The following is a 20,231-nucleotide window of genomic DNA, read 5'->3' as shown; positions in this document are numbered from 1 at the left end:
CGGTGGCTCAAACCTACCAAACAAGGCAGCAATCAACAAGCAGCTGCTGTGTCTCTACAAGCTAAAATTGCTGTTTTTCTCTATGGACTTTGGTGAGGGAGATTAAGCGTCTTTCTAACTTCACTTTCCACTCAAATAAAGCTGTCTCGTGGTGAGATGGAGCAGAAATCATATTATTATTAAAAAAACAATAGATTTGAGCAGATGTGTATTTCATGATGTGACCCTTTTATTAAGTGGCTAAAGTCAGTTTTTCCTCACGTCCCCGCTGACTTGTTGAAGTTTTGTGTCGCAAGGCAAAGTCGTGTCGGTGTTAAATCTGCCAACTGTCGTCCGCAGACTTCAGCGGAGTGGGATTATACGTATACGTTTTCTTGGCCGCGCGTCGGTGTCATCTCGGTCAAGCTCTGAGTTTTTTAATGAGTTTTCCTTGAAAAGCTGTAACCTCCACCTAACGCCATGGTAATGAGTCAGCTTGTCCTCTCTCTCTTTTCCCCCCCTCTTCTCCCTTTCATCATCGCAGATTCCATTGTGCCGTGTGATCCGCTTCAACATAGATTACACCATTCACTTCATAGAGGAGATGACACCGGAGGTCAGTGAAAAGCCACTTTATCTCCACAGCTCTTTCTCCTCACTCTTTTGTTTTTTTTTATCTGGAGTGGTTCAGTCTGGGAACAGCTGAGCCCGCACGTACACCTTGACGCCTGGCCGAGCAAAGGTGCTAATCCCTTTTTTAGAAGAAGGGGAAGAAGATTCTTTTTTTTTTTAACCTGCTGAAGTTGATTACATCAATAAAGTAGCTTATGTGATAAAGTCAGTGGAAGTGGATTTACTTATCGGGCATATTTCTGAGTCTGAAACCGGTACTCTTACTTTCTCTGTCTTTGTCTCTCTGCAGAACTATTGCGTCCGTGGCCTCGAGCTCTTCGCCTCCTACTTGTTCCGGGACATTCTGGAACTTTACGACTGGAACCTCATAGGTACGACTCAGAAGAAGAAGAAGAGACGGGTGTTAGAGCAGAAGCTTTTACACAGAAAACGCATAATATGGCAAATTTGTGCTTCAGAAATAATCATTTTAAAATATATTTGATTCATCTTTGTTAAAACGGGGCTAATAAACCAGGAAATGTGCACTTTTAGCTGAGAAATTATATTCAGAGCTGATATAAATTTAGTAAAAACATAGATAGACAGGTGCTTAATTAATGCAAAAAACCTGGAAAAAAAGTACAATAACAGATAAGATAACCTGCTATCAGTTAAGTTGATAATAGGAATTTTAATGAGCCATAAGCCATTTTATTGTGAAAAATAAACCCTTATTCTCTGTCCAATCAAATGTCTTTGTCCAGGTCCTGACTGCGACGACGAGACCTCCGGATGCCAGGGCTTCCATTTCATGCCACGCTTTGTCCGATTCTTACCTGGTGAGACTTTAATTTCATTTATTTGTGCACACAAACTGAACGTTCAAAGCAAGGATTGCTCTCAGTGGGGACACGTGGAATGTATCCACTAAACATTCTCCTGCTTGAGTATACAATATCTTAAGAATGTGTTTGCTGCTTTATCTGGCAATTAGAGGGACTTTTCTGACAGGAAACTAAAGTTTGTTCAATAATTAATGAAACTTTGAGCAGTTTTACTTTCAAAAGCATTCCACTTCACAACAATGAGGTTTTATAAGTATTTTCCATCTATATCATCTTTTAAATCCCCTGCCAGAAAAATAAAACAGCTTTAACTTGCCGTGCTTCACCTCCTCTGCTGTTCATCCGTGGAACACACGATGGCGCTGCTGCACCACGATTGCCACGGCACAGAGTTTTGTTGTGACTGATCTGTGCCACCCTGCTTTCTTTCCATCACACAAAAACACAGAACATTGGGTTCACATCACAACACAAACACACGCATGTGCTTCTTTCATGAAAAGCACAAAGAAAAGTGTCTGATTCACTGTTTCTGTGTCGTTTAAAAAGAGACCGACCTTGAAGAGAGACGGGGATTTAGAGCATGAGAACTTACTGTGTGTGTGTGTGTGTTGTTGTGTATTAATGCATTTCCAGCTCTGAGAGGGCAGTGCATTTTTGTGTCCACATAAAAACACGCGCGCGTAAATGGAGGTCAATCAATGTCGCATGAGTGGCTCTAAAACTGTATCTGTGTACTGTTCTTGTGTTTGGCATAAACTCTCTGTCAGTCTGTTTGTGTATGAGTGAAGACCTGGTTTTAGGGTTAGAATTAGGTTTAAGTTGAGGGTTAGTTTGGGCATTTTGTTGTCATGATTATGGTTGAGGTAACTAAGGCTGCTATAGTCCAAACAGAGACCTAAACCTGGTCCGAATGAGGCAGAACCTCATTTTTGAGACCTGGTTTTAGGGTTAGAATTAGGTTTAGAGTTCGGCATTCAGTTGTGATGGTTAAAGTAATGGGGCGATGCAATGCATTGTGTCTGTGTCCTCACTACGAATGCTGAATTCTTGTTTTTGTCTTCTCTTTAGGACACTTTCTGTCACGTAAACACTGATTTGTCAGGACCGCTAGTTCTCATGCGGACCAAAAACCTGGTCCTCAACGAGGCAGAACCTCATTTCTAGTTACTAAGATTTGAATTGTGGTTATTTCACCGCACATACAATCGTGTTTCACTCTCCTCACTGTAATTCAGATTCCCCTGCTCCTCCTTGAGTGAGTCATTATTAATGTGTTTTGCATGCCACCCGACCTTTCCCCGGCGCTCTCACTCACCTGTTCGCTTCCTGAACAATGCAGCTGCAATGCATCAGGGACATTTTTTATTTTATATTTTCCTCAGAGTGTGTAATATTGGTCTCAAAATCTCAGGGTGAGGACGATGAGGTGAGGCACCTGCTTAAAAACAGTCGGTCTTCTTTCTTTCTTTTTTTTTAAAAACATCCTTGGCCCAAAAATCAGCATTCATGTTAAAGAAAGTGTTAACCTTCATTTCTACTGCGGCTACAAAGACTTTTACGGCTGTGCATGTGCATTTTCAGAACAAATCCCTGTCAAAGTGTTAATATGAGGTGTGAGACACAGCTCATGTATTTTAAAAGTACAGTTATAGCCAGACTAACACAACATTTGTTTCTAACTTCATATAAATGTACTGGCACAAACACAGGGAAAAGCAGGGTTTATAGTCACTTAACATAAAGGTCACCTTATAATATCTACACCCACGTAAGCCTATGATATCTTAAGAATATGTTTGCCACTGTGTCTCGCTATAAGACAAGCATTTTTTTAAAGGAAAACTTAAGTTCGTACAAAATCAGTGATTTAACTCACATGGACACAGGAGCTGCTGGTCTGCTGCTGCCTCGTGTGGTCAGTTTGTGTCACTGAGGTAAACCTGAACAGAGGATTTCAAACACGGACGTCACAAAATAACATATTTAAACTCTGTGATGGAGGCAGCAGTGGTTGAACAACATGTGTGCAGTGATGTAAAATCACTGATTTTCTCTCTGGAGTTTGGTGGGAGAGTTTAGTTTTTGAAGTTATGTTTCCTGTCAAAAGAAAGCTGTCAAACATTGAGAGGCATTTATATTCGTAAGATATTTTAGATTTAAGCAGGGGTACAATTTTTTTTTAACCTTTTGTTAAGTGGATAAAATCCGTTCCTGTTTGAAATTTGAAAAGAAAAAGACATTAACTTGTGTAAAAAAGTTGCTTCTTTTTGTAGCTGTCATGACTCGACGCTTGGTGGGCGTACAGCATTTCCAGCAGTAATAAACATGTATGGTGTCCCGTAGATGGCGGTAAGGAGGTGCTGTCCATGCACCAGGTGCTGCTGTACCTGCTGCGCAGCAGCAAACCGCTGGTACCCGAGGAGGAGATCGCCGACATGCTGCAGTGGGAGGAGCTGGAGTGGCAGAAGTACGCCGAGGAGTGCAAGGGCATGATCGTCACCAACCCCGGAATGGTGAGTCTTCGTGTCACGACAGGAGGCGGCCTTGTCTGCCGCCTCAAGGGCGTTCCTTGCCCCCCCTCATACACACAACCCCCGACACTGGACAGCCGAGTCGGGCTATTCCTTGTTAGCCTGTGACACACGCAGCCTCACCTTTTACCTCCCCCCAAGGGCGTTGGCTGTCATAGACTCTGTCCGAGCTGTGGTGAAGTTGTTCAACCGTCCTCTCTCGTGACCCACATCGTAAAGAATGTACAGTAATTGTGTTTGGGTTTTTTTTAAAGGTGAAGATGTCAATGCTAGCTTAAAAGGTTGCGTTGGAACTATGAATATGATTGTGTAACCCGTGGCGTGGGTGAGTTATTGAGTCGGCTGCTCTTCCTGACAGCATTGAATTGTCGCTGTCATGTTTTTTCCACGGCGGTTGGTGTGTAATCGCCCCCAGACTCAAGTTAAAGATTGCTCTGCCACTCAAACAACGTCTTGTACGCTTGTTTTTCTCTATTTTGTCCAGAAATGGAATAATCGGTCAACAACGATTATCTCCATTGTCAGTCTTGTGGTCGTCAGTTTGGTTGTGGCCCAGTGTGTTTTTCGAAATCATAGAATCGCTGGGCTGTTCACACTGTACGACTCGCCCTCTTGTGATATGCGGTCTTAAAGGGTTAGTTCATAGTTATTTGAAATTGTGTTGTCTGAGGTACTGATTCTCATTCTCCCACACCAAAGTCCATAGAGAAAATCAGCATTTTTACCTCCATCAGGGACAGGACCTGCTCTTCTTCTGCTGCATCATTTGATAAATATGAGTCACTAAAATACATTTGAACAAAGGATTTCAAAAGCTAAAGTCAGAAAATAACACATTTAAAGTTAACTGATGGAGGCGGCAGTGGATCAATAATCTCCTTTGTGCTGGGATGATAAATCACTGATTTTCTCTATGGACTTTGGTGCAGGCGAGCGAGGGGTGTACAAAGTCACATAAAACTTGATTTTCCTGTCAGAAAATACTGTCTAAAAGTGTTATAATGTGGTGAACATATTGTCAAGATATTTTAGACTTAAACAAATACAGATTTTATTTGGTGAGTCTTTTGTGAAGTTGCTGAAATCTGTCATCTGACATTTATTCTTTTTTCCTTTAGTCACTGAGAGTCGGCATCTGTCTGTGTCTCAGGTTGCTCTGCTTCAGAAAACATGAATTATTCCTTTAGACGTGTGCAAACTCAAAATGACAGGCCTGCACACACACACACACACACACACACACACACACGGGCTGCACCTGACTCTAACTCAAATCTAGCTGAATCAATAAGCTTGTTTTTTCTGTGTTCGGTTTCCTTTGATTAATTTAATTAAAAGTCCACAGTGATTTCTGTTGATATTTTTCAAATTACAGACCCTGGATTGAACCATTGTGATTTATTAGTATCATATATTAGTGTCAATATTTGTTCTGTATGAACTAAATGTGTTATGAAAACCCATTTCAGTCATGTGCCATGACTTCACTCCCATGAGAGATGTGCTGTGTGTGGCCCAGCTCAGTCCCTACATGCTCTTATTTTGTAGACCTCTCTCCCTCTGTCATATCAAAGTCACATGTTGTTTCTGACGCCAGTCAAACAGTCGGCGTCATCATGGTCCACGTCCTCCAAATCAACCACGGCCCATTAAAGCTCAGGCAGAGAAGCGGGAGACGCCGCATGTCCTCATGTATGTAAATTAGCATTTGCGGTGTATTTGTGTCGGGACTGTAAACGTGGCAATCACAACTCGCTCCCCCTCGCGACATCGCGCTCTCAGACATGATTATGTCATCAGCAAAGGCACAATCAAAGTCGACGGGCGACCTCTTGCTCTTTTAATCTGAGTTCGTATGCAGGCTGTGACGAGCGTGAGCGGCTCATGTCAAGTTGAGGCTGAGCGTTTGTGCCGTCTGTACCGCACTGACCATCACACTGCGTGCTACTGCTTTTGGAACCCATTAAAAAAAAAAGAGAAAAAAGGCGATTACCATAACGTGGAAATAAAACGGTATCTCAGAGGCAGCCATTTTGCCATTTTGAACCTAAAATCACTGCAACTTGAGAAGATAGCATGACACTAAAGCTTCTTTCATACTTAAATGAGCTTAAATGCCTGGTATTCGTGAACACGCTTTAAAAACAACAACAAAGAAATCCAATTGTTGGTGGGTTTTTTCTGCTCTGATGTGTATTTTTCGATTTTTGTATGAAATCTGATGCCGCTAACTCGCTAGAAACTTAATAAGTCGGAGAAATAAGACAACAACAGTAATAACATAGTAATACTAGTGTTTTATGTCTTTATTTCAGTCCCTCTTTCAAATCTGACAGCGATAGGACAATGTACGCCATAGGATGTAATAGTATGATGTAATGTGCTGACACTTCTTTCTTTTCTTTTCTTTTTTTTGTAGAAACCCAGCTCTGTGCGAATCGACCAGCTGGACAGGGAGCAGTTCAACCCGGAAGTCATCACCTTCCCCATCATCGTTCACTTTGGAATCCGTCCCGCTCAACTCAGCTACGCAGGAGACCCTCAGTAAGACCACACTCTGACCTGGTGTTTCATGATATGAAGTATCATATACCCAGTGTCTTATCATATACCCAGTACTTCATCATATATCTTGCATCATACACTCATGTACCCAGTATTACTCTACCCAGTATTGTATCTACTAAGCTCTTATACTCATTATCGTGTCATATACACAGTATCATATTGTACCAAGTACCCAGTATCGTTAGACGGAGGCAACGGCAACATTGACTTTGACTGAAAACTTGTCCCCGCCCACCCCTCTTCTGCTGCTGTATACACACAAATGCTCCCTCATTCAGGGCTCGGTGTTTCCAGATGGAGGACGCAGAAAAACAGAGGCGGAATCATGACGTCAACGGCAACAAATATCACCACTGCAGCTTTAAAATAGCCAGAAGGCTGTGATATCCATTTCGTACATGAAAACAAAGTATGGAGCCATCCCCGCTCTACACACTGGCATAAATGTCGACCAGTCATCCAGAGAAAGATCTCTCCCCTCTTATAGCTGCCACCTGCTGTTCGGCGTCTCCCTCGTTCCCACGTCTCCTTATTCACAGCCTCTCTCTCAGGACGCTGTTGATGGCAGAATCCTTCGTGTAGCACATGGGAGGACAAGAACAGTGTATGTCGAAGGAGGAGGGGGGGGGGGGGTGAGCGGATGGATAGAGATGGGAGTTGAGTGACGAGAAAACGAGTGGCATGACATTTTCACGTGCGTCGTCACGGGTCCCAGGTTTCCACTGGGTGCCGCCGCCGTGGGAGCCGCTGCGGTTTATGTTACGTGAATAGTAATGTCACACACACACACACAAGACAGGCTGCAGCAGGGAATAGTGCACTGTGCTGCTGCATAATTAACAAAAGCAGTGTATTAGACCATCTGAGCTGATTCCTCTTGAGGTGTTCGGGGAGATGTGACAACGCCACGGCACGCGCTACTCCAAAAAAAGTCGGCACATAAATAAGCTCTGCATTCTCTCAAACTAAATTTAACCCTGTAAGTTTCTCTTTAAAGGGGTAGTTTGCTCAGTAACATTAGACTACTGTTAATTAAAGCTGATAAATACGCACAATTGAAGTAAAATCTACTTAAAAACGAATATTAGTGAAGTGTAGCACAAAATATTGCGGGTTTATGAATGACCTTTAGTAAATATTAGCAGGGAGTTGCATATAATCAGCTTTCTTTCAGGAAAAACTCATTTTAGCCACTTTACTAAAAGCTAACCTAATCAACAGTCACTCAGCTAAGTCTTTATCTCACTGTTTAACAACTTTTTCTGACTGGAAAGCTGGAGTTGGTGCCACTTTGTAAACGACTCCCTCTCCCACACCAAAGCCCGTAGAGAAAACTGGCAATTTAACATCACAGCACAGAGGAGTCGTTGATCCACTGCTGCCTCCATCACTAAGTCCAAGTGTGTTATTTTGTGACTTTAGTGGTTTGAAGTCTTTCCTTCAGATTTACATCAGTGGCACAAACTGACCACACGAGGCAGCAGTAGATGCAGCTCCTGTGTCACCACAAACTTAAAAAATACAGATTTTTTTTTCTATGGACCCTGGTGTGGGAGGTGGTTTGCAAACTACAAGCCTTTTTTTAAAAAGACCTAACAGTGAGATACAGTATCAAACATGTTCTTATGATATTACAGACTCTGTTGGGTGTAGATTGTATTAGGTGATGCTTTTGTAAATCAGTTTTTTGGGGGGGAATTCTTGGTGTTTGGAATCCGTTATGGAGGCTGACCTAAAAACTAACTCAGTGAGGCAGCAGTCGTCCCCCTCTAGCTAAAAAAAACGCCAATTTTCTTCATGGACTTTGGTGCATGAAAATGAGCCATTTTTACATCGGTATCTCTTCAGCTCAAATAATCCCTTCTCGGTGCCAGCAGTGAGGAGGTGGCGCCGGAGGAAAAAGGTTTTTTTGATGAAGATGCAAAGGCGAGGACGAGTATTAGGAAATCCACTTAGGCAGAACTAGTTTGCCTCCTCCCTCTGACTAATGACCTCTCCTCCCCGCTGCTACAGTTTAACTGTCTGTCCGCCGAGCTCTTTCATCCCCCGTGCACCCTGCTGTCATGTCAAACTTGTCTCAAAGCTGCAGACGACGACAAATTTATGGATGGACTGGGACATCATTAGCTGATGCAGACGCAAGTGGTAAGAGACCAGTGGAAAGGACTTCCTACCACTGCTAATGATGCATATAGCAAGGGGGCAGTAGCTGAGCGTGGACCGAGCATACGACACAGCATCAGCAGCAGAATACAGTATATTTACTCTGGAGACGCCGAGTTGTCCTCGCTCCTTTTCACGCTGCCTTCTGGACACGATTGTGTTCACCGCTGCTACTCGAGCCTCTGCAGTGCCATCACTGCTGCTGAGGCAAGAATGATGACATGTCAGAGGTCAGCGAATGTAAAGAGACGCGGAGCAACGAAGGGACGTTTGTCGAGGACAAATCAGAGAGATTTTAAAGCCCCGTTTGGCAGCTTAATTGTATTATTTATCAGCAATTCCATAATAAGTGTGGTTGTATGAAGTCTGGTCACATAACTGGTGCTTATAATCATATGTGTCTGATTATGTCTATGATATCTTATATTTTCAGCCTTTTCACTCTCCCAAACCAAACTCCATAGAGAAAATCTGCGAAATGGTGTTTAGAAACACAAAAGTCACAAAATGACACATTTGAAGTTTACTGATGGAGGCAGCAGTGGATCAACAAGTCCTGTGTGCTGTGATGTTAAATTTGCTGCTTTTCTCTATGGACTTTGGTGCAGGATAACAAAGCCTCACAATGGACCGCACTGTCAGCCATGTTTTCAGTGTCTCAAGCCTTTATTTGGTGCATAGGGCCAATTACACTTACACACATACTAAAAACCTCTCACACTTATACTGGACCTGTCATGGTGGAACAAAGCTGAATGTAGTTAACACAGACTGTGTTTGAATTCCTAAAAGCCATTACTTCAGCAGAGAGATGAAGCCAGCGATGTTGCAGACGCCGTGTGTGAAAAGGGCAGAAGATAGGGGAGGAAGGGGAGGAGGGGTGGGGATGGCGATGGCCATGAAGAGACAGGAAGAGGTTGCATATGCTAATGAATGCATGTGCAAGGAGTGGCCAGAGCCGTGCAGGCGCAGCCCCGAGTGCACACAGTGGATATGTGGAAAGGTCATTGGAGCGGATTGGGGACGAGTAGGGCCTCCCAGGCTGGATAGACTCTCTCACTCAGGCTGTTTCAGTGTGGAGGTGGTGGTGGTGGTGGTGAGCTGATAATCGGGGCGGTAAAGCCGTCTCATTCCCTCTTCTCAGTCTCTAATGAAGTCCCTGTGATTAAAGCTCTATAATTCTTCTGTTCCACAGTTCTCCTCCTCCTTCTCCTCCTCCTCCCCCTTTTCTTCTTCACTCTCTCATCTCTCCGTCTCACACTTGTCTCTCCGTCCTCTCCGCCACCACCTCTCTCACCCCTGCGTCCCACCAATCATAATTGAATAACTGTGCGTAAATGAGGAGAAAGTCTCCTGAATGGGAGCAGAACGGTCACACACTTGGGCCTCGGTGCATCAATCAGGAGGTCTGATTGAAAAACGAGACGAGAGAGAGAGAGGAGAAAGGGGGGAGGTGGGCGCGACATGTCACCTTGCTGATAACTGCCCTCCCTCTTTTCAGATGCAAATTAGAGCAAAGACGGCCAGTACATTCATAATAATCAAAGTATTGTGTTAGTTGGATTAAAGCTGGACTTCCACACACTTGAATTAGGCCTTAAATTCTACTATTTCACAATGTGAAGAACTTGGAAGTCGCTTTTTAGATTATATTTTGCATAGTGGCCTTGAACGGCTTTCCGACGTCCTGAAAAGCTTGAACACTGAACAAGAAGACAACAGCAAGGGAAAACCAGACTGGTGCAGTCAAGGAGACTTGAATTTATACACGCACAAAGTGTTGAATTCACCACCTGACGAGCTGAAAGGGCTCATATCTCCACCTCCCAGCACACGTTAGTCTATAAATCGATTATGTCGTTTAATTGGACAACCGCCCGACTTAAATGTTCACCGAAACAAAATGAAATACATTTTTGTGTGTGTGTGTCTTTGGAAGCTCATGAAGTGTTCCATGACCTACATCTTCACACCAGGAGAACCACACACACATCATCATCTTCCAAGTCCACACTTGCCCTCACACGAACCCCCGCTAATGCAATAACGGCCGCAGGCAACTCTTAAATTATGTTTAATAACGGCAAAGCCACGGATGAAATATTGATTGTGTTGCCGCTAATTGGCAGAGCGAGCGGAGATGGACTCCTGTCAGCCTCACGTCAATGCTTTTTCTTTTTCTTTTTCTTTTTTAAACCAGGTACCAGAAGCTGTGGAAGAGCTATGTGAAACTACGCCACCTGCTGGCCAACAGCCCCAAGGTCAAACAGATCGACAAGCAGAAGCTGACCCAGAGAGAGGTGGGTTGAAAACATACAAACACACTTTTCATTTCTGTTTTACTCTGTCGCTTTGGAGAGGTTCACAGAAAGTGTTGTCAGTATTTCAGGCTCCGTTTATATCGACATACATGTTTATATTCTCGTTTTTTTGCACGGCTAGCTTATGCCATTGTACTTGCGCAATGACAAATCTAAATCTAAATTCCCCTCATGTACAGTTTTTCAGCCATTAAAAAATAAACTTGACAAATCCACAGAGGTCACATGGACACATATTTGTTTTTGAAGTAAAGTGATAATATATCTTCTTCCCACTTTGTCACCGCGCGGGCAAACGTGCTGCTGACCACTTTGACAAAGTTTTTCAAAATAAATACACGATTTAATAAATTAAATTGTGTAAAAACTCAGCTTTGTGATGAGCCAATTTCAGCATCATTTCAGATGAAGTTCCCGCTCAGACTAAGACGGTGGTTAATGTTCTCATGAGTTGAGTGTGAAGGTCACGTCAGCACCAGGGAGCGAGGATGGAAGAGGTTTAAGTTTTAGTGAAGGTAATGACTGTGTCGCCACAGGGAATCACGGGGGTTTTACAGGTGGTGTGTGTGTGTATGTGTGGCCAAAGAGAATGTGCTTCTCTACATAGAGACCTGTAAAATCTTTAATCTCCCTCTCTTTTTTAATATTTTACCAACTAAAAGTGTCTTAAGATGTGATTAAATTATATGCCAACAACCTGATAAGTAATAAAACACAACATTACACTGTTTTATCTTGTTCTTTAAGTGTGAAATGCGTACAGTAAAGGCTATCACTTCTTCGACATAGTGTACTTAGATACTGGTGAGTTTGGCCACGCCCCTTTTTTTGTTTGCAGGATTTTGCTCATAGCTTGAGCTTTTCTAGAGGAACGTGCACAGACAAACGGCCTCGTCTTTAACCTGTTCTTCCTTGATTCTTCTTATCTTACAAGCTTTAGCTTCTCGTGTTTTTAGGGGCTTCCAGACTTCCATTCTGCAGCAATCCCTATATTTATCACTGAATTCAGCATCGTACAAACCGTAGGGCCCTATCTACAGTAGATGCAGCTCTCTCTCTCTCTCCAGCACATATCCCACTCTCTCCCTTTCCCTTCTGTTTGATCGACTCTGAACCAATAATGAGCAAGAACTCGCAGCTCAATTAGCTTGTTTTGCAGGTAGCTCGGCAAAGCTGTCCGGCTAACGGGGCCCTGACAATCCCACTGTCAAACTTCACTGCAGCAATTAGTGAATTCAAACACATGCACACTCACATGCTGGGTCCGTCAGACTCCAGCAGCAGCAGCAGCAGAATGTCAGCGTCTCCTCGCTGCAGTATCAGAGTAGCATCACTTCTTTGATTTAATGCTGCAGGGAAGGCTGGAGCGTCGTGGTGTAAACGTTCCGTCTCTGACTAAACACATGTTCCTCCGATCGGCACTTGCCACCATTAAGAATCACTCTCACCTCTCTGCTGTTCCTGCTGGCCATTACACTCCTCTGCGTTTTTCCTCGTAGCATCAGCGAAACCTTCTCTACGGTCGTCTCTAAATCTAAATTCTTAACTTCACCTAAGCAAGCAATTTTCTTACTACAAATGAAAACCACATGGATTTGGTAGCAAAAAAACAAACAAATTATCCACAGTTTATTCAATATAACCTACTAAAGTCCTTTTCTCTTCATATTTTGGTGTGTTTATTGAGGAATTAAATAGATGTTGCATAACATGGAAAAGACAAATTAACTTTAATCTACTCTAGTCGCACTGTTTTGAAAACAAAAGTAAATTAAACCAAACTCAACAGATATCTTCTCACTGTCCGCAGGCGTTGAGTCTCAGACGGTGTCTTTTCTCTCTTTGACCTCCACATGATTACACCCCCCCCCCCCCCCCCCCACAAACACACACACACACACACACTCACTCAACAGAAGGATGTTGTGATGATAGAAGTCAAATGTAGCGCGAGCAGAAAGTTTCCCCCTCTCCGTGTCCCGGTGGTTAATTATGGACTTATTTGTACTTGTGTCTGTTCCCCTGACCTCGTAGAACGCCCTAATGCATAATCAAGAATTTTACATATCATTCTCACAGTGTCTGTCTGTGTGTTTGGCTGAAGTGCGCGTGGACGTACACACACACACACACACAAACACATGCGTGTTCACTTTGATGCACAGTTCAAAGTGGTAATGCATTATTTATTCATGCCTTTGTTGTTCTTATTTTTCCTCGGCGAGTCAAATTTTTTTTTTTTTTTCCTGGCGTTCCATAATACCGACGCTAGCAGTTGAATGAAACATCTTTCTCGGTTTTTTTGGGGGGGTTTTTGAACGACCCTCTTGTCTCGAGTAGCGGTGACTGAATTTCTGTTTATTAGCTGCGGGGCTGACATGATGCTGTTTGTGTGTGTGTGTCACTGATGGAAAGACCTCCAGGCGCAGGCAGGTGCCTCGGACAAACATGGTGACCGTGTCCCTGAAGCTTCGGCATCAGCCTTCCTTCCTGCCACACCGCTGCCCACAGCCACGCTGACCCATGGGCAGCGCCTCAATTAGCCGGCACCAACAGAGCTGTCACTTCTCGCGCTGCTCCTGTCCACTGCTGTGCTGTATGCTTGTCACGCTGTGCAGGTTTCAGTTTATTGCATGTGCCAGCTCCATCTGAAGGCAAGGGAGAGGTGAAGGCGGGGTAGCAGTAGCGAGCAACGGTGATGACGGTGGGGGAGAGTTTGAGGATGCGAGCTGTCCCTGTGGGCCTGTGCTCCATGCAGCAGATCAATAATTGACTGGCTGGGTTGTTTTTGGCAGGAAGCACTTCAGAAGATCCGGCAGAAGAACACCATGCGCCGTGAGGTGACAGTGGAGCTGAGCAGCCAGGGCTTCTGGAAGACTGGCATCCGCTCTGACGTCTGTCAGGTAACACCCGTCACACTGTGTGTGTGTGCGCGCACACACATACTGTATGTACTGCACACATCTGACATGTTAGTACATGTGTTTTCTCTCATGTTCTCATGGAAACTAAACTGTACACGTGTTTAAAAATAGGAACGTTCACACGGTCATCACAACAGGCATGCACAGTCATTAAAGTTACTGAATATACTGCATGCTGCACTCCTTCGTGAGTCGAGACGCAGCTTTGGACAGGCATGAATTGGGACAGAAAAAGCTGATTTTCACCACTTAATGAAAGGCTCACCTCATAAAATCTATATCACCTTAAGTCTATTGTATACTTATTATGTGTCAACTGCTATAACGTGATGAAACAGAATTCTTCCAGCAGGAAATCAAAGTTTTTTTTACTTTTTGAACATCGCTCTCTCTACCACACCAAATACCATAGAGAAAGTCAAATATGTTATATTATACAGGCACACAGGAGCTGTTGAGCCACTGTTGCCTTCATCGGTCAGTTCAAATGTATGATTTTGTGATTTCTGGGTTCAAAATCTCTAGTTTGGACTGACCTAAATGGCCCAAACTGACCACACGAGGCAGCAGTGGAGCAGCAGCTCCTTTGTCCCCACAAGCTAAAAACGCTGATTTTCTCAGTGGACTTTGGTGAGAGGACAGTGAGCAGTATTTAAACTTTATTTCCAGTCAACATTTAATGTAGCACGCGATGTAAACATGTCTTGCGATAGCATACACTTTAGTTGACATTGGTTTTATTAAGTTCACCACTTTTTAAGGTAGCTAAAATAGAAATATATATATGTATATTTCATAGCCCTTACTTCTTGAGCTTGAGTTCACACAGAGTGCAGTCATCACCATGTAACTCACTCATTCAACCCCACTTAAAGAACAATCAAAACAAAAAAATCCCAATTTTTCTGTCATGTTAAGTGCAAAAATTTAACTTTTCTTAAATTTTCTTTTCAGAAAAGCCTAAAACATTGTATTAAAACCTTTTTGATTCCATGTTTTGTCATAAAAACCCTGAAATTAACAATTAAGTTTTTTTTTTTAATCTTTGTGTTGACATTTATATCAATACACCTCATTAACTACAAAGAAACTTTGGATCACTTTGGTTTCAGCAACTCAAACAGGAGACAGACAGTGAAGAGAAGTTATAAATAAATGATCATTATAATCAGTCCTAAAAGTGACTAAGAGCCAGTGCAGTGCAGCTAAGTGCACTGGTCGTATTTAATGGCTAATTCCTCTTTATTACAACTTATTATTAAGTCAGAGTATTGCCGATACAGTTATTTCCTGTCTGTAATCATAGCAACGTCGTCGCCGGGTAAAAGTGCTGACGGTGCGGGGAGAAAAAAAATAATTACCCCCACCGTCTGTGATCATCCGTCACAATTTACCGACTGATTTTCTGCTTTAACTTTGGCCGACTCTTCTTCTCCTGGACTGTAAATGAAGACAGATGCAATCGCAGTAATCCTTAAATTCAGAGGTCGACAAACACGTGGCTCTGGGCCCACATATGGCCCACCAGATGATTTCACATGGTCCACCACTCACTATCAACTTCAGTAATAATACCTGGTTTATGAAGGATATTTACGTGCATTAGAAACAATGAAATAGACTATAAATGTGGTCAAATTTAGCTATAACACAAATAATTATGATTTGGTGACTTTTTTTAAACATAGTTTTGTCGATCACATGTCTTTTTCTACCTAGCTCTCTAGCTAGGTAGAGCTTCTCTAGCTCTACCAACTAAGCTACTTTGCTAAATAAAGTCCATGTTATAATGTTTATACACCTTTTCAAACATACTTAAGTGTACTACATTCAACTTCAATCATTCAATCATTAAAAAAGGTCAGTATTACAATTGGAAAAAATAAACCTGACAGAACATGGGAAACAAGTGAGACTACTTAACTACTTAATTGCATTCCATAAATAAATAAAAATAGATAAAATAGTGATATACTGAGTAAAAATGGTACATGAAATTCTCACGACATGACGATATAATATCGACGTTTTGCCCTTCACCCTACTTACGACCAAATTGGTACGATCCCACCCAGAGCTACAAACGCACAAAAAAATATCCTGCAGTTTCCCTTCAAATGAGCTGTTCCACTCAGACGGACATACTCGGGGAAAACTCTCCCTTCTCCACTGATCTTTCCACGCGTTGCATCACTTTCACCGTTCAAGTGTCAGAAACGTGTGTAAAGGAAAGTGGACTCCCACAGAGCCTCGGCTCCGCTGCCCTTCATTAAGTCACGTCTCCAGACCTGACACTTTATTTATATACAACCCCAGCACAGCCACAAAAAAAATGTAATCTCACAAAACCTTATCTCCATGTCGGGGCGTAGTGGAAGTACATTTATGTAGCAACGCAGGTTTAGGTCCTAATGAGACCTCGAATCTGTTAACGCCACGCCGTGCTCACTGGAACATGCACGGCTACACATGTAATTCTTTACTTAATAATTCTTTAATTTCGCCTTTTTTCCAGTAATTTTCATCTGGTTTTCTTGAGAAATATTTGGCATAAGCTTTTTTTTCCCCTCGCTCTCTCTCTCTCACTGTGTCGTAGCCTACAGCTGATGCTCACACTTGGAGAGCGATGACAGAACAGAAGGGAAAAAAAAAAAAGTTCTAGCCTCTCGCACACCAGACCTCTTCTCGCAGCGAGGTCTAGCAAAAGAAGGAACCGATCCATAATTGCCGCCCAATTATATTTGCTTCAAGCTGCACTGCTGCGACTAATTGGTTCATGAATAATTTCACTCCGAACTCTGCACAACATGTGACACAGACTGAGATGACGGCGAAAAAAAAAAGAAACACACACAAACTGACCCGTCGTCGTTTCTTGATTCGAAAAAGCAGCCTCTCAGTTCGGGAAACAACCGACGTCGTTTCGCCTACACCCAGGTTATTTAAGACGAGGACCAGGCTGTGCATTATTACAGGCTGTTTATTTATCAGTGTTTTTTTTTCTCTATTTCCTGTTTTTAAATGTTATTTTTAAACCGTTCCCCCGCTGCTCCCGCCTTTGTTGTGTCCCCAAACATTTCCAGAGGAAGACGGCTTGTTTTCTCAGTGTGGGCGTCGAGTCTTTATTCACCGCAAAGCATCGAGGTGCATTTATTAGTTTGTCATTACTTACCATTTACATTTATCCACCTACTTGTGTAAATATATATCACACAATCACTACATTGAGTCTGGCGGAACGGTTAAAATTAATTAATTTAGATTTGTACCGATGGCAACTAAGAAGTAGATTGAATTCCTTCTGCATATCTGAATTGCTTTTAATAGACTTTTAATACAGAAAGTAGGAGCACAAAGTGCTTTACACAGTAAACAAAAGGCCATGGAGCCAATCAAATCACATTGAAAGAGACAAAACTGTCTGGAAACGCCATAAAAACACATTAAAACCACGGTTAAACACTCCGAGATTAAAATACTAAGAGTGAAAGAAGTTTTTAAAGGTAAATAAGACGAATCAGAGACAATAAAAACAGACTTTGCGTCGTGGAAAAGGTTTGTTTCTTCAAACTTTAAAATCGAGGCACTAAAAGTAGGAGTGGGGGAGGGCAGGGGAGGGGTTGGATCGAACCATTATTTTTTTTTTTTTACCACTAGCTGTACCATCTGAGCTATTCTGCACTGTAAAAAATATACTTAGACGGCTAATCCAACACTTTTACAAACATACTTACAAGTACTATATTCAATTTCTGCCAATAAACCGTCCTAAATATTAGACACTGCAAGGTCTGTATTACATGAGTGGAAAAAAGAAGTCTGACAGAACTTGGAAAACGAGCTGGACTAACTGCGTAATTGCATTCCACTTGGTAAAATAGTGATATATATTGAGAAAAAGTGTGACATGAAATTCTTGCTTGTAATATTTCAGCTCAGGAGGGAAGAGGAAATCGGGTTCGGGTTCATTTGGACGGCGTCCAAACTGCACCGACATCCTCTGTGACAGTAAATTAGAAATTTCCCACCTTTTAATTACTGCAGTATCAACTTTAACAAGCCCCCGCCTGCCTTTCTGTGCACACACTCGCACTCAGCCAGTCATCAGAACAGGTCAGGAGCCGTGGACATGACCAGGGCCCGGCTTTGTTAATTGGCTGCTTAACAAAGCCCGGGGAGTGTGTCACCGTGGCCCCTGTGACGGCCCTGGGGCGACGTGGCAACGCCGCTCGTAGCTGCCGGAGCCTCGCGTTTCGCCCTCCCCGGCAGCGCTAATTAAAACATGCGCGGCGCCGTCCTCTCTCATGTGGTGGCACGGGGTTAATGTGTGTTGTACACCAGCCTTTGCTACAGTCTCTGCGCCGCTCTCTGATAAGACTCCTCTAATGATTCTGTAGATTGGCTCTCTGATGCTCACGCTCATTTTACGGACTGCTCTCTCCTTTTCGGTCCCATGTTCCGCGTCATGTTCCAAACTCGCACGCACAGTTAAGATTGTTGTAGCTAGTTCCTTACCGACCTGGCCATTTAATTGGACGACTGTCCTTACAGAGTGAACCTTTGGTTTCCTTGTCAGACCAAAAATTATATTTCTACATGTTTGATGTTTGCTCTAAAGGAGCTAACGTAGAGAACGGTGCCCATAGTCCAGTGCCGCGGCGCGCAAACGTGATGTCACGCGCGTCTTTTTCTGGTCAGTCGTCACGGAAACGCGCCATGCATTAACGTTGACGCCGTTAACGTGGCCAGCACTCTTAAAAACGTGTTTTGTTGTTCAATAAGGGCTTACTGAAGTTAGGATATTTTATGTTATATTTTCTTAGATGGGGGTCAAACGTTGTCCATTGGCTGTCCCGGTTTATGAGAATTGGTATCAGTCAAAGTCTCATATTGGTCGATCATATTTCAACACAATAACTTTTTCTGATGTCGATCCACCGAACTCCTCTTTGACTTTTCCTTCACTTTGTTGTCAAACTTTTTTTTCCCTTTTCAGGTTATATGAGGGTCACCGGGGGGCGCCAGTGTTTGTCCGAATGTAAGAGTGTCAACATGTCGGGAATAGGCTTTGATTCGACTGTCGTGTCCACGTGTTGATTTCTCTCCTCCCCGTCGTTGCCTCTCACAGTGCAACCATCGGGTTTTTGATTATTTCATCTCTCTGTTGCCGAGCACCACTTAATAAATAATGACCGGCTGATTGATTTTTCTCCCTCTCTGTTCCCTCCATCAACCCCCTCTGCCTTTCTCTTTCTCTATGTCTGCTCATCACCCGTCACACCACATCACACTCTTCTTTTTCTGTCTGTCCTTTTCCTTTTCTTTGTCTTCCCTCTGACCCTTTTCTTTTTTCTTCCTCAGCACGCCATGATGCTGCCAGTCCTCACACATCACATCCGCTACCACCAGTGTCTCATGCACCTGGATGACCTCATTGGCTATGTCTTCAAGGAACGCTGCCTCCTTCAGGTAAGGCGCGGTCACAACAACATCTTAATAGCTTATTTTCGCGTGAAAGCCCGATAAAGTCCAGAAAAATGGATCCAGACTGTTTCTTTTTGTTCATGTATGGAGTCGACACAAGTTTGGATGAATATTTTTGACTGTATAATGAGTACTGCATTTTAGGGAAGGGAAAATGTTAGCATGACATACATTATTGGCGAGCTCGAGAACATTCAGACAGTTGGTTGTGCCCTGGATTACTCGTCGATTATTCAAATAGCATTTTTCCCTTGAAATAGCCGTCCCCTACTGTGACGCATCTCTTACCGGTCTTCTCACGTGGACTCGTTGTGACTACCTAGGTTCTTGAGTGACTTTCATGGACATTTGCGCTCTCAAATCCAGCCCCTCTGGACAATTTCAGGTATATGTCCAGACTTGAATGTACAGTACATGTAGGTGTGAAAACAGCATTTCAAAGCGAGTCTATAAAGTCTATACTCCAACCTAAATTACTTTATTTAAAGAATAGTTCATAGTTATTTATGAATATGTTCCCACCGTTTGACAACCGTTTCCAATTGCATAAAAGTCCATAGAGAAAATAAAATTTTTTAGCTCTCGTTGTCACAGGAGCTGCTGGTCTACTGCTGCCTCGTGTGGTCAGTTTGTGTCACTGAGGTAACACTGAAGTCACAAAATAACACATTTAAACGTACTGACGAAGGGAGCAGTGGATCAACAACTCATGTATGCTGTGATTTGAAATTACTGAGTGTCTCTATGGTGTTTGGTGTGGGACGTGAGCAGTTTACCAGTTGGAAAAAGGCTGTCTCA

At 43.0% G+C, this 20,231-nt stretch overlaps 1 protein-coding gene across 1 annotated transcript in view; it reads left to right on the top strand.

The window, feature by feature from the left end:
* The window catches only part of drosha (drosha ribonuclease III), a gene marked incomplete at both ends in the record, with an annotated part of 96,390 nt that overhangs the window by 8,150 nt on the left and 68,009 nt on the right, over positions 1–20,231 (top strand). Inside the window, 8 exons of the mRNA XM_083901759.1 lie at positions 524–595; positions 902–983; positions 1,359–1,433; positions 3,786–3,955; positions 6,393–6,517; positions 10,905–11,004; positions 13,821–13,928; positions 19,311–19,418. Of these exons, the coding sequence (XP_083757885.1) occupies positions 524–595; positions 902–983; positions 1,359–1,433; positions 3,786–3,955; positions 6,393–6,517; positions 10,905–11,004; positions 13,821–13,928; positions 19,311–19,418 (840 nt within the window). The remainder of the gene's footprint in view (positions 1–523; positions 596–901; positions 984–1,358; positions 1,434–3,785; positions 3,956–6,392; positions 6,518–10,904; positions 11,005–13,820; positions 13,929–19,310; positions 19,419–20,231) is intronic.

This window comes from Microchirus variegatus (assembly GCF_963457635.1).
Source record: "Microchirus variegatus genome assembly, chromosome: 15".
NCBI lineage: Eukaryota > Metazoa > Chordata > Actinopteri > Pleuronectiformes > Soleidae > Microchirus > Microchirus variegatus.
Note: the sequence above shows the minus strand (reverse complement) of the source record. Positions and strands in the feature narration are given on the sequence as shown.